Source organism: Capra hircus, chromosome 7 (assembly GCF_001704415.2).
Source record: "Capra hircus breed San Clemente chromosome 7, ASM170441v1, whole genome shotgun sequence".
Lineage (NCBI taxonomy): Eukaryota > Metazoa > Chordata > Mammalia > Artiodactyla > Bovidae > Capra > Capra hircus.
Genome location: NC_030814.1, coordinates 95,154,553 through 95,172,020, shown reverse-complemented (window position 1 = coordinate 95,172,020; position 17,468 = coordinate 95,154,553). Strand labels below are relative to the sequence as shown.

Genomic DNA, 17,468 nt, shown 5'->3' with positions numbered 1-17,468 from the left:
CATCTACAGTATCGAACTCATCACTAAAAACATGTCTGTATTTCCTTATTTGCTTTTTAATATCTGTAGGGTTTGTAGTGATGTCTCCTCTTTGATCCCTAAGAGTAGTAGTTTGTGCTTTCTTTCTCTCTCTCTCTCTCTCTTTTTTTTTTTTTCTTGATTAGTCTTGCTGGGGGTTATTCAGTCTTTTAGTCTTTTTCCAAGTACCAATCTTTGACTTTGTTTTTTTCTCCATTTTCAGTTTTCTATTTCATTGCTTCGTGGTCTTATCTTTATTTTGTTCTTTCTTTCAGTTACCATATGTTTAACTGGAGCTTCTTTTCCTAACTTCCTTCATTTATTTAGTTTTGGTTGCACTGAGTTTTTGTTGCTGCTTGCCAGCTTCCTCTAGTTGTGGCGATCCGGGGGCTACTCTTGGCTGCAGTGCAAGGGCTTCTCACTGTGGCGGCTTCTCTCGTTCCAGAGCATGGGATCTAGGTGCGTGTGCCTCAGTAGTTGTGGCTCGCAGACTCTAGAGCACTGGCTCAGCAATTGCAGCACATGGGCTTAGCTGTTCCGAGGCATGTGGAATCTTCCCAGATCGGGGATTGAACTGGTGTCCCCTGCATTGACAGGCAGGTTCTCATCCACTGTACCACCAGGGAAGTCCGATACTTTTTTCACTGGCCCAGTATATATCCACATACAATGTGCACTCAAAATGGAAATGCACTTTGCAGTTGCTTGGTGTAATATTCTGTAAATATCAATTAGATTAGGTCACCATGGTTCATAGAACATGCTTGAATTTACTGAACTCATCCAGATATCTTCCTCCAGAGTACAGAGACAGAGCCGGTGGCATCTCTTGCAGTTTCCCAATGCCTACATCAATGCTTGGCACACAGTGAACAATAAATATTTTGGGCTTGTCTGACTTGAAAGCCAAAACATATTCCCTCAGTCTATTTTTGTGGCTCTTTTCTGGGTGTGTATGAGACAAGAGATGGGAGAGATATTTGGTTTATTTATGCCACCAGCTGATTACTGAGCGTCACCAGGGCACAGAACCATGCTGGGTACCAGGGATACCATGATGAATGAAACAGCTTCTGCACTTGGGAGCTCAGAGTTCAGTGAGTCAGGCAAGCAGACAGTGACAGTCTGGTTGGTGAAGTGCTATGTTGAAGTTTGTCATTGAGAAAGGTTCTTCACTTAGCTTCAGGAAGTTCAAGGAAGGCTTCTGGGAGGAGGTGGCATCTGACTCTGAAAGCCTGAGAAGGAGATGGAAGGAGGGCATTGTAGGTAGAGGGGATAGGGTCTTGGATGTAAGTGAAGACTTCATCCTGAGAGTATCTAATGTGATTCAGGGATCTATAACCTGGAATTTTGAATTCAGATGGTGACTGCAGCCATGAAATTAAAAGATGCTTACTCCTTGGAAGGAAAGTTATGACCAACCTAGATAGCATATTCAAAAGCAGAGACATTACTTTGCCAACAAAGGTCCGTCTAGTCAAGGCTATGGTTTTTCCTGTGGTCATGTATGGATGTGAGAGTTGGACTGTGAAGAAAGCTGAGCACCGAAGAATTGATGCTTTTGAACTGTGGTGTTGGAGAAGACTCTTGAGAGTCCCTTGGACTGCAAGGAGATCCAACCAGTCCATTGTAAAGGAGATCAGTCTTGGGTGTACTTTGGAAGGAATGATGCTAAAGCTGAAACTCCAGTACTTTGGCCACCTCGTGCGAAGAGTTGACTCATTGGAAAAGACTCTGATGCTGGGAGGGATTGGGGGCAGGAGGAGAAGGGGATGACAGAGGATGACATGGCTGGATGGCATCACCGACTTGATGGACGTGAGTCTGAGTGAACTCCGGGAGTTGGTGATGGACAGGGAGGCCTGGCGTGCTGCAGTTCATGGGGTCGCAAAGAGTCGGACACGACTGAGCGACTGAACTGAACTGAACATAGATACACATACTTGTATTGGTCAGCTGTCACACAGATCATGCCCTTAAGAGACAGAACTGAGGAGTCATGAGCAGGGTGAAAGGGGAGCAATGAAGGACAGCGACTTCCTACGGTCACTGTTAGCAGCCAAGCCTGAAGTTGCTGGAGTGGGTGGGGGTCCTGGAACTTGGAGAGAGCTAGAGTTACAGGCTTTTGTCGAAAGATGCAGACCAAAAACGTAGGAGCCAGCGAATAGATACCTAGACCTTCCTTTCCTGCAGCCTTTAGATATCCTACAAGGGCCAAACTCAACTGGAAAGCAGAGGAAAAGGCAGCCACATTGATTTGGTATGGAGATATCAGCCCCCTCGCCCCTCCACCCCCACTGTGAAGCAGTACAGAGTATGGTGGAGAACAGTTCTGGTGGGAAAAACACACTGCTCAGCACACGCTCTTGTAATCTTTTGATTATAATGTCAGGGGAATCCCTGACCTGCAGAAGCCAGTCGGCCAACTCCCCACGGTCGTTAAGAACCCCCGGCTAAGATTCTGGGGCAACATGACAAAGGAAAGAGGGGCCTTTATGAGGGGCTGTCTGCCCAAGATTCCCATCTCTTCTCTGGCTACTCCTCCCACCCACCCCACCTTCATCCCCTTTCTGCCCCTTGAACTCTCTGAGTGCCTTTGATGTCAGAGAACTGTTTTTTTCTGCTTTCTTCTTCTCCCTACTACTTCAAATCTGAAATTCAATGCCACCTCCTTGGGGAAGCTCTCCCCGACTCCACCTAGGTGAAATAGGTCACCTTACCTACCCACCTAGCATTGACTTCTGAGCACTTCTGAGGACCTGAAATCATTTAGTGGAGCAGCACTGAGATGACAGCTCCCAGGACATTGATAGTGTCTACCCAGTACATTTTGTTGAATACTGGGGGAGAGGGAGGATTTTGCTCAATCGAGGGAAAACAAGAATCACCCATTCATCCCAGCCAACAGGGAAAAAAGTGGGGTTGGTAGCTCTATAGGCCTGTATCTCATGCAAAACATCAACAAACTGAGCAAAAATGGTAAGAGTCAATTTTATCTGAATGCAGGAAAACAGCTAAACATTTATGTTAACCAAGGAAATGCAAATCAAGAAGAGGCAAGTTGAACGTGGCAGGAAAGCTTTGTGGTGTTTTCCATACCTTTCCTCATCTCCTTGTCCAGCACAGTGGAGGATCTGAAGATAGCCGCCTGTGCCCCCAGTGTGGAGCCCTGGTTCCCAGTTTCTGCGGGAGCAGAACAGCCCTCATTCTCACAGTATTGTGTGTGTGTGTGTTGTGACATGTCTGGGGGTAACCTGAGGGACTGACGCAGTGTGCTTTAACTCAGAATGTATTCCTAGAAAACACTGTAAGGAAGGAACAACTCACAGCTCTCTGGTGTACAAGATTACAATGGAGGAAGACAACATACATGGCCAAATGCTGGGAGGAAAAGCTGGGGCGAATTTCTTTGGGTAATTAAGGCACTCAAAAGCACCATATATACTGGGGACTTTAGCGAGCAATGTGCATACCCAGGGCAGGACAGATGATCAGGAAAGGCTTAAGAAGACCTTACTCTTTCATCTCTGGTCAATTTCTAGGCTTGATGCAAATAGGAAGAGAAGGCTAAGGCAGAGTTATAAATGGATTATCGATGTGCTCCAGCAGAGTTTGGCAAAGAGCAGGAGAGGTTTTTCACTGTTTTTTCTTTCTTCCTTTTTCATTCCATAATATACGAATATTGTAACTCGACAATAACAACATACAAGTTTTAAATAGATAAAAGACATGAACAGATATTTTTCCAAAGAAGATACACAAGTGACCAATAAGCACATGAAAGGATGCTCAGTATCATTAAGAAAATGCAAATCAAAACCACTATGAGCTTTTAGAAGTTCCCTGGTGACCTAGTGGTTAGGATTCTGGGCTTTCCCTGTTGTGGCCAGGGTTCAGTTCCTGGTCAGGGAACTGAGATCCTGCAAGCCATGTGGCATGACAAAACGAAACGAAACAAACAAACCTACCCACTGAGCTCCCAGAGACTGTAAAATTGAGGAGATCCCAGCTAGGAGAAGGACATTAGATCTCATTGTCCTCCCAATCCTAAGACCCTCCCTTGATGCCCCTCAATAAAATGGACTCATCCTCCGAAAGAAAACAGACAAACAAGCTACTATGAGATACTACTTCACATACATGAGAAGGAATATACTAACAGTAAAATGGAATATAACAAATGATGAGGATGTAGGAAAATTGGGATGGGACCCTTGTACACGGTTGGTGGGAGTGTAAAATTGTGCAACTTTACTGTGGGAAAGTTTGGCAGTTTTTCAAACAGTTAAGCATAAAATTACCATATGACCCAGCAGCTTCACTCCCAGGTATATACCCCCAGAGAACTGGAGGCAGATACTCAAACAAATACATACACAAACAGGTTCCTAGAGGCACTATTCACAATAGCCAAAATTGGAAACAACCCAAGCATCCAATAGATGGAATGGAATACTACTCAGCTGTAAAAAAGGATTAAATAGTGATGTGATGATAAACCTTAAAAACATTATGCTAAGAAAAAGAAGCCAGACACTAATGGTCAAACATCCCATTTACATGAAATATCCAGAATTAGCAAACCCATGGAGGCAGACTGATCACCAGACTGGGGTGAGGAAAGAATGAGGAATAATTGCTGGATGGGTACAGGGATTCCTTCCTGATGAAAATGTTTTGGAAGTGAGTAGAAGTAATGGTTGCACAATATTATGAATATACTAAATGCCACTGAGTTGTTTACTTAAAATGGTTCTTTTTAATGTGTTTCCCCTTGTTAAAAAAGAATCCTTAACAAAAATTTATCACCGATTCTCCACAACTACTTCAAAATGTTCAAGTAGTAACTCTGAATGACAGAAAAACTTGGAACAGTAAGGAACACCCACAAAGCTTGCGGTGTCCTCCTGCCCTCCTCCCGCAAAAGGAATACCAAGCATGACCATACATAAACTTTGACATTACAAAGTGTTACTTCCCCAAGCTCTCCAAATGTGTAGTTGACAGCCACCAGCTGTGTTCAAAGCATAATTGTCACCACCTGCCAACCTCTTTCATGCTATCTTGAACAACTCAACACTGCCAATCTGAACATTTTTTCTTATGTTTAGATGGAATCTCCACAGTCCGTTTCTCCAATGACATCTTTATCTGTTTGCTTAGGTTGCCTCCAAATTCTCTAAACCAGAATTAGAGATTGGCGGCATGCCCAGAGCAAGGCGATAAACCTGGAATATAAATTATTTACTGAGGGCCTATGGATGCACCAAGCACTAAATAAACATCATTTTATTTAATCTTCACAACAGCCCAGTCAAGGCCTAGCATCATCCTGTGAGGCCCAGAAGTGTGATGCCTCAAGTAAAGCATGGGGCATGGTTTGAACTAGGCAATCTGCCTTTCCCACACTCTCTGCTTTTCTCTGCTGACGCTAAGCACCTGGGCTGTCGAGTTTGCGACCCTTCGCGAGCAGGATGAGGCCAGGCTCCCGAGCAAACAATATGGAAAAAATGCAGAGGGCTCACTATGGGCCAGGCCTCATCTCAATTCTCATCACCTCCGATTAAGAAACAAGGAGACTGATAAAACGACGGTTCTAAGGCGCCAAGGAAAGAAGGATTAGGCATCGGACCTGGGGCCAAGCTCAAGGACCTGGGACCGGCAAGAATCCACGTTAATAGAAAAGTCTCCACCCACCCTAGCTGAGCTTTTTTATACACGAGCCCAACAGGTCGCGTGCAGGCACACGCCCTGCTTCTACTTTCGACACACTACACCCAGATGGATTCGAACAACAGTCGTTGCGCGCGGGGTACTTTGGGAAAACCACAGGACCTAGCTGCTGCCACCATAGTTGTCTTAACTTTTGCCTGAGGAGAATGTACCATCGTGGTCTTATTTTTGTAATTTTTCCTACAGTGTTTGAGGCTAGAAAGGAGGCTTTACAAAGAAAAATCTGTAGAAGATCGAGTATTTTCAGGCGCATCAGGCATTCATTCGGACAGCTAGGCTCTCGGGGGGTCCTTCACTCCTGGTTCCGCGGGCTTCGGATAACGGACAGAAGCGGCTGCCAATGAACTCAGCCGAATAGCATAGGGGACAGAGCTATTCCTTAAAGGAACCGCAACCGGTTAGCAGACCAGAGAGTGACCCGGATGATGGCGGCCGGCGCGGCCTTAGGCTTGGCCCTTTGGCTACTACTGCCGCCAGTGGGCGTGGGAGGGGCAGGGCCCCCGCCGATCCAGGACGGCGAGTTCACGTTCCTGCTCCCTGCGGGGCGGAAGCAGTGTTTCTATCAGTCCGCGCCGGCCAACGCAAGCCTTGAGACTGAGTACCAGGTACAGGGTCCCGTGTTGGGGAGCGAGCGGAGGCACGGAGACGGGGCGTGGCCAAACCAGAGCACGCTATGCATGCACTGAATAGAGGAGGAGGAGCCCTAGCTTAGGAGCACGAGGGCGGAGCCAGGGAGAGCGAGGCGGAGGGGCGGGGACAGCGCGTGGGAGCGGAAGGGGTGGGAATAGAAGGCTGGGCTAGAATTGGGCAGCGGGGAGGCGGGGTCATCGGGAGAAAGAGGGAGCCGGTCAGAAGGCCGGACCGTCGCGAGTGGGCGTGGTCAAAAGGATTGGGTCGATTGAGGGAGTTGGGAGGGAAGACCGGGATGTTGTACAAAAAAAGGTGTGGTCAATCTGATAATTTCTCGGAGGTTGGGCTAAGGAAAGAAGGCAGGGCTCCGTCGTCTCATTTGGGGTTTGGCCAAGTCGGGACGTGATCTCTATGGGGGGCGTGGCCATACAAAAAGCATCATCTCAGTGGGGGCGGAACCAAGGCAAGGGGCGGGACAGAGGGACGGGAGTGGGGCAAGACTGGCTTGAAGGTGTAGGTGTCAGAACTCAGGTAGACCTCTGGGTGGTGGTCGGTATGGGTCTATGCGGGTCGGTCCAGCCCTGATGTTCTCTGGCAGGTGCCTTTGGCTTAGCCCTAGCCCTCTATCCTGCTCTTACCTGCCCCCCCAGGTGATCGGAGGTGCTGGGCTGGACGTGGATTTCAGTCTGGAGAGCCCTCAGGGAGTGCTGCTGGTCAGCGAGTCCCGCAAGGCAGACGGTGTGCACACGTGAGTTAAGTCCCGCTGGCTGTCCGGGTTCAGTTACAGCCCTGCCCCTCGCCGGCGGCCTCGGGTTACCACCCTGCCTGCCTCGAAAAGTCCAGCTGGTCGGCCACTCAGGGTCATGTGTGTCTCTATGCCCAGGGTGGAGCCCACGGAGGCCGGGGACTACAAGCTGTGCTTTGACAACTCCTTCAGCACCATCTCGGAGAAGCTTGTGTTCTTTGAACTCATCTTTGACAGCCTACAGGATGAGGAGGAGGTCGAGGGCTGGGCAGAGGCTGTGGAGCCTGAGGAGATTCTGGATGTCAAGATGGAGGACATCAAGGTGCGCCCAGGAGAGCTGGGGCCACTCCTTCCAGACCTCTGGCACTGCTCCCTGCCCTCTCACCTTGGCTGGGGTCTGCCTGGGCCTGACCTCACCTTCCCTACGTATTGGTGCCTGCATGCTAAATTGCTTCAGTCCTATCATATCCAACTCTTTGTGACCCCGTAGACCGTAGCCCACCAGGCTCCTCTGTCCATGGGATTCTCCAGGAAAGAATACTGAATACTGGAGTGGGTTACTGTGCCCTCCTCCAGGGGATCTTCCCGACCCAGGGATCGAACCCACTTCTCTTCTGTCCTCTGCACTGGCAGGCAGGTTCTTTACCACTAGCCCCACCTGGGAAGCCCCCTACATACTGGTACCCCCAACCTAGTAACAGTAGAACATTTCTAGGTATAAACCTTGTTCTAAGGGCTTAAATAACTCATGAAGTCCCCATAACCACTGTATATGTAGGGAAAAATACTGGATTAGATAGCCATTCCCTTCTCCAGGGGATCTTCCACACCAGGCATTGAACCCAGTTCTCCCACATTGCAGGCAGATTCTTTACAGTCTGAGCCACCAGGGAAGTCCCCTATATACAGGGAGTGTGCTCTAATTATCCCCCATTTTACAGTTGGGGAAACTGATGAACAGGATGGCTAAGTAATTCTCCTAAGGCCACACAGCCAGCAACAGAGCCAATATTTAAGCCCAAGCAATCTGGCTTCACCTACTGCTTTTTATTGATTACTAGTTAGTATGCTCTTTATGCCTAATTGGGCATTCATTCCTTACAACCCTGAGGTTTAATTCGGAGGAGGAAACAGGTCCAGAGAGGTGGTTTACTTGCTCATGGTCACACAGCCAGTGAATGGCAGAGGGCTTGAGACTCAGGCAGCCTGGCCACTGAATCTGTGCTCTCAGCTCTCTCCCCCTCTTTCCAACAAACGAACTCTCACTCCCATCCAAGGACAAAGGCTTGCCTTTTCCCTCTCTGCCACAGGAGTCCATCGAGACCATGAGGACCCGGCTGGAGCGCAGCATTCAAGTGCTGACTCTGCTGCGAGCCTTTGAGGCACGTGACCGCAACCTGCAAGAAGGCAACCTGGAGCGGGTCAACTTCTGGTCGGCCGTGAACGTGGCCGTGCTGCTGCTTGTGGCTGTGCTGCAAGTCTGCACGCTCAAGCGCTTCTTTCAGGACAAGCGGCCTGTGCCTACGTAGCCTGTTGCTGTGGAAGAACAGGGGAGAGGAGGGGCAGCAGGGCGCATGCATGTGAGACAGGGGCATCCCTGCCCCAGCTCAGTTTCCTACACAAGGGGAGGCTGTGTAGTTCCAGCCCTGAGGTGGGGCACCCACTGTGTCTCCACCCTTTCGGGCCTGGGCGGGGAGCACTGGCTGGCTTGCAGGTGTGGGTCCCTCCGGGAGGAATGGCTCAGTGGCTGCACCTGTTTTCCTAGAAATGGTGCATGGGGGGCACTGCAAGGTTCGAAGGCAACCCTGGGGTTTTCTGGCCCTGCCTCTGTCCCCTACTGTAACGTGCCTTAGCCAGTCTTCCAGTCGGCACCAGCCCTGTGCAGTGCTGGACTGGGCCCAGGAAGCAAACTCCCCGTTGTCTTCCTGCTGGCCCTCCAAGTTAGGTCCCAATAGGAGGGGGCTGACTGCTACGGGATCCTCTGCCTGCCTGCCTTCTCCTTGTGGCTCCACCCAAGGCCTGTGCTGCTACCTGGGGTGGCCTGCTGTGCCAGGGGCCAGGGGGAACAAGACGTGGCTGCAGTGTTCTTGCCAGAACAGTCACTTTTATTGACAGGAAGGGGCCTGGCCCCTCAGCCCAGCGGGGAGTGGGCTGGGTGTGAGGTCTGGTTACAGAACTCGGGGAGCGGAGTCTGCAAGACCACCCGGCCCTCCTGCTCTTCGTGCAGGGGCCCCAGACGGGCCAAGGGATGGCCCAGCTCAAGCCTGCACAGGAGCCTCCTGGAACGAAGGGTGGTCTGGGCACCAGAATCAATAAATTATGGTCAGAAAAAAAATCACAGTGCCTGGTGATTGGGGCTCAGGGACACCAGCCAGGACAGTCCTGCCCCTAAGAGGGCAGCCAGACGGGCGGGAGGGGTCTCCCACGAAGCTCAGAAGAAAGGCCGGGCAGGAGCCGATGGAGGTGGTCGCCTGGGCACAAGAGAAAAAATCAGAAAGCAAAGTTTAACTGTGACCCGGGCTGAGCTGGAAGGCCTGTGCCCCCAAGAGGGTAAAGGGGGAAGCCCTCAGGACTGTGGGGGTGAGAAGGAGCCTGACTGCTGCACAGTGTAAGGTGGGCGGCTAGGAAACCCTCTCCCTTCAGTAACTCGCACACCTGTCCCAGGTCCCCATCCTGGCCTGTTATCAGTGCTGTGTCATGGGCTCCAGCCAAGCGTCTGTGTGTGGGGATAGGGGGTGTGTGTGCAGGCTAAGTCACCAGTCATGCCTGACTCTTTGCAACCCTATGGACTGTAGCCTGCCAGGCTCCTCTGTCCATGGGATTCGCCAGGCAATACTGGAGTGGGTTGCCATACCCTCCTCCAGAGGAGCTTCCTGACCCAGGGATTGAACCGGTCTCTCTTACGTCTCTGGCATTAGCAGGCAGGTTCTTTACCACCAGTGCCACCAGGGAAGCATGAGGGGATGGGGGGAGGGGGAATATTTGCTTCTGCTCCTGAGGTGTTTAGGAAAGTAAGAGCTCTCCCCTCTAGTAGAAGTGAACCCTCCCACCCGAGAGGAGAGACCCTGTGAGTGAGGTATGGGGGGCCCATGGTGGGAGGGGCAGGGGCAAGGCCACCCCCCCGCCAGCCTGAATGGCAACACAAAAGGCCCACACACGAGCCACCAGAAGCGTCTTCCCTTTATTGTAGTTTATTAATAGGGTACAGAGTGCAGGCACTTACAGTGGTCAAACCGAGCGAGCGAGAAGCTTTGCTCACGGAGAGGCCGCCCGGAGCCTGACCCGTGGGGGAGGCCAGGGTGGGGACCCAGAGGCCCCCCAAGCTTCCCCATCCCATTCAGCCCTGAACCCCGGCTGCCCTGGGGACCTAGGAAGAGAAGGGGGTTGCCCAGGGAGGAGAGAGGTTGGCCGGGGCCGAGTGTTCCGGACCTGGCGAAGGCACCTCCGGCAGCTGAGGCTGAGCCGTGCGGTTAATGCGGCCGAGGAAGGAATATGTACAACTCGGGCAGGCGGGCAGGCAGTGCTGGACCCGCAGGGCCTGGCTTGCCACTGGGAGCCCCAGCTGCTGAGAAGCAGAGTGAGGCCTAGCGGGTATGGACACCTCGGTGCCGTTTCTTAGGCCTGGTCCACTTGGGCTTTCCTGGCCAGAGAACCCCCGGGTGAACCCTGCCCCCCACACCAGCCTGGCTCCCTCGTTCAGGATGGCACTCAGGATGCAGCTGTCTCCTCTGGTACCTGAGACCCCATTTCCCAAAGTGCAACACCCCAGCACCCCTCATTCTGGGGCTCCAGGGGCCCTCCTTTCAGTGCTGTGTCCAGCCAGGGATGGGGGCCAGGGTGAGGGAAGAGCCAGGGGCTGCCCGCAGGGAGCCTGGTCCCGCCTGGGGACGGGAGGGCCAGGGGCGGCAGGTGGGCTTAGACCACCGAAGCTCCTGCACCAAGGGTCCTGCTCGAGGACTCTCAAGAACGTGACCCACAACCCCTGCAGCCTAGTCGAGCAGAGATGGCTCGGCTGGGCGAATAATGGTGGGCCGGCTGGGTGCAGCAGGGGGTCTTCTGCTGCAAAGAGAATAAACACAGGAAGGGGAGAGGGCAGTGAGGCTGGAAGCCGGGCAAGGCCGAGGACCCAGGCCCCACCTCCCCCACCCCTTGTAAATTATTGCCCATGTTCCGAGGTAAAGTTATAGACTTTAAAGAAAAGCATGGTGAATGCTCTTCCAAGCCCATCACAACAGCTGGCTGAGTTCTTAGCTGGGGTGGTGGGAAGCCCTGACCTCGAGTACACGTAGGCCAGCACCCACCTGGGTGCTACACGATGGCTGCTTTGGTGCTGGGAAGGAATGAACCAACCGGGGCATCAGCACCTGCGCCCACTTTGGACCACAGGTTGCTCATGGGAGAAAAGGGGAAGAAAGAGGCCTGGCACCCAGGGAGAAGCAAGGGAGGGCAGGGGATGGGCAGCGCCTCATGTGCGTGTCCTCAGAAAGGAACTGGTCAAAACCAGAAGGGGTCCCATGGGAGGGGCCCCGAGCTACAAGGGGGCCCACTTGCTCATGTAGAGGATGGGCGTGGGAGCTTGGGAGTAGCATGGACTCCGTTGCTCTGTGAATTAGGCCTCTTGGGGCCTCAGTTTCCCCATGAGCCCCATAAGGATGCTGGTGACTCCTTTGCTCCCTGCAGAGCACAGGCGGGTGTCTCTAGGTGGCGGGTGGCAAGGGGGTCTAGCCTTACCTGGGCACTCCAGGGGGAATGCCGGGTGGAATCCGAGCTGGCCGAGATGGGATCTGAGGTGGGGCTGAGAAGGGGTCGTTGTTGGCAAACACACCAGGGTGGGGGCCGGGCCGGGATGGGATCGGGGGTGCTGAGAAGGTAGCTGGCCCCACCGGCACAGGAATCAGGGGTGGCCCAGGGGTGGGACCCCTCACTGCTGGGGGCCGGCCTGGGGGGTGCACGCTGGATACAGGCCGGCGCTGCGGAGTGGGGCTGTGGAGAGAGGAGAGGTGTGAGGTGAAGCTGGTGGGCAGGGGCACCGGCCACATGGGTGTGGGGGCAGAAGCCCAAGGTGGGGCCAGGGCACTGGCCAGAGGGTGGCCTCCTCTGTAACACAGGCTGGCACCAGCTACCACCCAGCCAGATGCAGTGAGTAGCTGGTCCTGGGCAGGTCAGCACAGATGCCCTGGGCCCCTCTGTACACCCCCAGGACCTGAGCCAGGGCCCAGCACCTGTCCTCGGTCAACTAGGGTTCCTGCTTCCCTCTGGTCTCACTCCTTCCGGCATCTCCCTCTCACTGGCCCCACTCCAGCCTCCCCACTGACCCAAATCCACCATTTGAAGCCAAAAATCCTTCCAGAGCCCAGCATGCCTCCAGAGGTTGTAAGGTCCATGGGGCCCTGTCCCACGCACCCCACAGGCTCCCCTCTGGGTGCTGCATCTCAGGCTGGAGGCTGGGTCAGCTCTCCAAGGAACCTCAAGGCTCCCTGAGGGCTTGGAAAAACCGGCACCTTCTGAGACTTCTCTGGGCCACCCTTTCTCCTCCCACCACCTGCCCTGTTACTGGTCAGGTGTCCCTGCCCGATGCTCTGACGTGCCCATGTCAGGGCCTCACTGCACCTCAGCTCTAGGTGGTCAGGGCGGGGGATGCCGGTTACGCCCTCCACGTGTCCCTCTAGGTCCTCTCCTACCAGCTGTTCTCAGCCTCCTCTGTGCTTTAGGAGGCTTACCTGTATGGCCAGGGTTGCCCAGGCCCCATGCCCTCTCTGGTTTCTGTTTGGCCTTAACCAACAGAAGGCATCAGGAGACAGGCAGGTCATTAACCCTTCTCTCTCCCTGTCCCTTCAGGCCTAGGCAGGGGTGGCAGTCCCATACTACGGCCAGCCCTGGGTGCTGTACCATCTGTGGTCAGGGCCCCTGCACCCTGGTTACCCATGGTTGTGCCCTAATGGACACACGGGGGTGGGGGTGGGTAGAGCTGGAAACCCACAGGCAGTACCCTCTTCAGCCTGTGGGCACTCCAGCCTCACGGACCTGTGGCTGCTGGTGTTCTGGATCCAGGTGTCATCAACGGGTGGGGGCACGGGAGTGGACACAGTGCTGGTGCTGATGTCCCCAATGATGTTGAGCGCCTCCTTGAGCGCGTGGTACATGCGCAGCATGTCGTCCCGCCGCTGGGCCTGGTCAGCCGACTCTTCCATGAGGCTGCTCTGGTCCGCCGACGAGTACAGGTAGGCCAGCAGCTCATGGTGGATGAAGGCCTTCGTCTGGGGCAAGGGTTGGAGAGGTCAGAGGTTCCCACCACACCAGCCGAGAACTCAGCCAGCTGCTGTGATGGGCTTGGTTCACCATGCTCTTCTTTAAAGTCTAACTTTACTAGGGAACGTGGGCAATATTTACAAGGAGGTGAGCTTTCTACAGGGATCTCCTGGGTCTCTCGGGGTGCTTGCCAGTGTTCTTTCAATCATGAGACTCCTGTGAAACGTAGTCCTAGAATCTTATCTTTAGTAGCTATCTTTTCTCCCATTATATCTTGAAACTGACTTTTGTTTAACACTGCTAGTTTCTGTTCATTAACTTAATACTTTGTTCCTTCCTGAATCCTCCTACAAGATATAGCAGTTTTTCAGTTACTTTTCTTGGAGTTTCTAGGTACACAAGTTCATGTTTACATCAGGACAATTTTTCCCATTTGTTTTCAACATTCACACCTTTAAATTATTTTTCTTGTCTAAATGCATGGGCTAGTAACTCTACAAGAAGGTTAAATAAAAGTGGAAATGGCCAACTTGTTGATTTTGGAGGTTATGCTTTCAGAGCTTCCCCATTAAGGGCAAGAGTGGCTTTGAGACAGAAAAATTGATTCAATGGATATATGAGATCTTGTAACCAAAGTCCCCTTCTACAATTGTCTGGTTAAGAATAGATGTCCATCACTAATTATTAGAGAACTTCAAATCAAAATTACAATGAAGTACACCTCACACCACTCAGAATGGCCACCATCAAGAGATGTACAAATAATAAATGCTGGAGAGGGTTTGTAAAAAACAAATCCTCCTATATTGTTGGTAGAAATATAAATTGGTGCAGCCACTATGGAAAACAGTATGGAGGTTCTTTTAAAAACTAAAAACAGAACTACCATATGATCCAGCAATCCCACTCCTGGGCATATATCCAGAGAAAACTATAATTCAAAAAGATACATGCACCCTCAATGTCCACTGAAGCACTATGTACAATAGCTAAGACATGGAAGCAACCTAAATGTCTATCAACAGATGAATGAATACTGATGTGGTACACACACACAATAGAATACTACTCAGTGATAAAAAAAGAATGATACAATGCCATCTGCAGCAACATGGATGGACCCAGATATCATCATATTAAGCTTGGAAGAAAAGTTATGACCAACCTAGATAGCATATTCAAAAGCAGAGACATTACTTTGCCGACTAAGGTCCGTCTAGTCAAGGCTATGGTTTTTCCTGTGGTCATGTATGGATGTGAGAGTTGGACTGTGAAGAAGGCTGAGTGCCGAAGAATTGATGCTTCTGAACTGTGGTGTTGGAGAAGACTCTTGAGAGTCCCTTGGACTGCAAGGAGATCCAACCAGTCCATTCTGAAGGAGATCAGCCCTAGGATTTCTTTGGAAGGAATGATGCTAAAGCTGAAACTCCAGTACTTTGGCCACCTCATGAGAAGAGTTGACTCATTGGAAAAGACTCTGATGCTGGGAGGGATTGGGGGCAGGAGGAGAAGGGGACGACAGAGGATGAGATGGCTGGATGGCATCACTGACTCGATGCACGGGAGTCTGAGTGAACTCCGGGAGTTGGTGATGGACAGGGAGGCCTGGCGTGCTGCGATTCATGGGGTCGCAAAGAGTTGGACATGACTGAGTGACTGAACTGAACTGAACTGAAGACACTTATATGTGGAATCTAAAATATTATATAAATGGACTCATTTACAAAACAGAAACAGGCTTATGGTTACCAAACAGACATTGGTGGTTGAGGTGGTGGGTAAATTAGGAGTTTGGGATTAGCCAATACAAACCACTACATATAAAATAGATAAACAATGCTCTACTGTATATACCATAGGGAACTATATTCAATATCCTATAATAAACTGTAATGGGAAAGAACATGAAAAAAAAAATATATATAGATGGATTTCCTCAAATGAACTTTCCAAGCTCACGCAAAGTTGACAGTGCTGGATAGTTTTGCATTTGAAAACCATGTAAATGCATTAGCTATTCAAGCATTTAAATTTTGAAAAACTAGTAAAGGAAAAAAAGTATCACTTAAAAATACAGTGAAAAGTCTCCTTTGTCCACTTTGGTCTCTTTAGGCCCCCTGAGTTCCCCTTCCAGGGTCACTAGGTTCCTGTACAAACTTCCAGATTCCTAGGCATATTATATATAGAGAAGATTTCTTATCTGTTTTTACACAAATAAAGCCTTCTTGATCATTCTGTTATGCTCTATACCTTTTCCACTTTAATAAAGTTAGTACAGACCTGGAGAAAGTTTTCATCCTTTTATTTTTGGGTATTTTTTGCAATAAAATGGACATTTACTTAACAAATTCTAAGAAATGGATAGAGATTTCTATTTCTTGGCCACTATAAAACATGCTGAAGAGAATAACCACGCGTGTGCTCAATCTGCATGCTGGCAAATGTCTCTGTGGGGAGACATTCCTACAAGTGGAACTGCTGGATCAAAGCATACATGCATTTAAAATTGCACAGCTGCAGCAGCCTATATATTGCCAATCCCATCCACATGCGAGAATGTATCAGGACACCCATGAGGAGGAGACTGGGAAGAACAGAGTGAAAGGGAAGGGACACAAGATTCTTGCTTTAGGCACTGTCCTACTACGAGCTCTCATAGTCACAAGACAAACTGAACCTGGGCTACACACACAGCTAAGTGCCCAGTGCTGAGCCCAGGGCCTGAGCCGTCCCAGCAGCCTGCAGCAGGAGACACTGGCGTAGCCATATTTCACTCAAGATATGCCAGATGCCCTGAGAGGCTCGGGAGCCCTCGGGTAGCAGGATGAAGGCAGGCGGGGCACAGGCCATTAGAGGCCACGGCGGGGACAGACTTAGCCGGGGCTTGAATGGATCCTACCTCTCACTCTTCTGAGTGACTTGGAACAGGTTTTTTAACCTCTCTGGGCCTCTGTTTTCCTGTCTCTAAAATGGGGATGACAGCAGTCCCTTCTCCTAGGGTTACTATAAAGCTAAAAAACTTCAGAGAAAGTGCACACGTGTGGTGGTAGCTTCAATGACCCCACTGAGCGGGGTACAGGTGGCCTGTACCTTCCCATTTCCCAAGATAGGCTAGGGGGTCCTGACTGTGATGTTTGAATCAGGTGGTGAGACTTAATTTTTATCTTTTCCTTTATTTTGGTCATGAAGCATGTGAGATCCTGGTCCCCCAAGTGGGAACTGAACCTGTGCCACTGCAGCGGAAGCAGAGTCCTGATCACTGGACTGCCAGGGAAGTCCCTGAGTTTTTAATTTGGTACAGAGTGTGTTCAGGCCACATCTGGCTGCAGGGTGGGGTGGGCCCCGGAGGGGTGGGCACTCACATTGTTGATCATGAGGTGCATGATGGTCTTTGGCATGAGGTCACGGATAGACTTGTTGATTATGGCCACATACGAGTCCACCAGGTTGCGAATGGTCTCTACCTGCCGCTCCAACTGCGGGTCCATGGAGAAGGTGTTCTCCTGGGCTCCATCCTCGTTTTCTGCCTGCAAGCAAGGAGGAAAAGTGGTAAGGTAGTAATCATGGTCTGAGGCAAGCCTGGGGAGCGCCCGCTCCTCTGGGAATTGCTTGCCCTCTCCCACCGCAACTGACTCCTTGGGGCTGGCCCCTGATGGCTGCATTGGCACCGTGCAGCCCTGCCGGCCCCGGCCTGAGCTGCTTGGACCTGGGGTGACTGCGGCCCAAGGTGGGCTAGAGACACTCAGCTGGGGAATGGGACAACACATTAATTTGGGGCCATGTTCACTCTGCCTCAGGACAGAAAGAGGAGAGAGAATAAAGCAGACAGGATCCCGGCCCATGTGTATCCTTGTCCTTGACTTCAGTTGGACAGTCTTCTAGGTGCTGATGACAGGACCACACCCCCCAATCCCCTGTCTGCTTTGTTTGTTCAAGAGAGTGTGGGATGTCTTCCCTGGTGGTCCAGGGGCTAAGATTCTATGCTCCTAATACAGGGGGTTTGGATTCACTCCCTGGTCAGGGAACTAGATTCCATGTGCTGCAGCTAAGACTCGGCACAGCCAAATAAATAAATAAAAATTTAAAAAACAGA

The 17,468-nt window shown here is 51.2% G+C and overlaps 2 protein-coding genes across 10 annotated transcripts in view; one reads left to right on the top strand and one right to left on the bottom strand.

Moving 5' to 3' along the window:
* TMED1 (transmembrane p24 trafficking protein 1) lies at nucleotides 6,047–9,462 on the top strand. 2 transcript variants are annotated; one of them, XM_005682367.3, is made up of 5 exons: nucleotides 6,076–6,356; nucleotides 7,032–7,129; nucleotides 7,265–7,448; nucleotides 8,437–8,508; nucleotides 9,242–9,462. In XM_005682367.3, exons 1-5 carry the CDS (start codon nucleotides 6,174–6,176, stop codon nucleotides 9,440–9,442), a joined length of 738 nt encoding a protein of 245 aa, XP_005682424.1. In that variant the 5' UTR covers nucleotides 6,076–6,173; the 3' UTR covers nucleotides 9,443–9,462. The 2 variants fall into 2 exon arrangements, with proteins under 2 accessions (XP_005682425.1, XP_005682424.1); XM_005682368.2 differs by having other exon boundaries at nucleotides 6,047–6,356; nucleotides 8,437–9,461.
* Nucleotides 9,211–17,468, bottom strand: part of DNM2 (dynamin 2) — an 88,549-nt gene continuing 80,291 nt past the window's right edge. For 4 of the 8 annotated variants that reach the window (XM_018051078.1, XM_018051075.1, XM_018051079.1 and 1 more), the window contains 4 exons: nucleotides 16,738–16,902; nucleotides 13,151–13,383; nucleotides 11,858–12,109; nucleotides 10,289–11,185 (listed from right to left, as the gene is read on the bottom strand). In XM_018051078.1, coding sequence (XP_017906567.1) covers nucleotides 11,116–11,185; nucleotides 11,858–12,109; nucleotides 13,151–13,383; nucleotides 16,738–16,902 — 720 coding nt within the window. In that variant the 3' untranslated portion in view covers nucleotides 10,289–11,115. Of the gene's footprint in view, nucleotides 9,598–10,288; nucleotides 11,186–11,857; nucleotides 12,110–13,150; nucleotides 13,384–16,737; nucleotides 16,903–17,468 lie in introns of those variants that run through there. The other 4 variants (XM_018051076.1, XM_018051077.1, XM_018051080.1 and 1 more) reach the window with 2 other exon arrangements.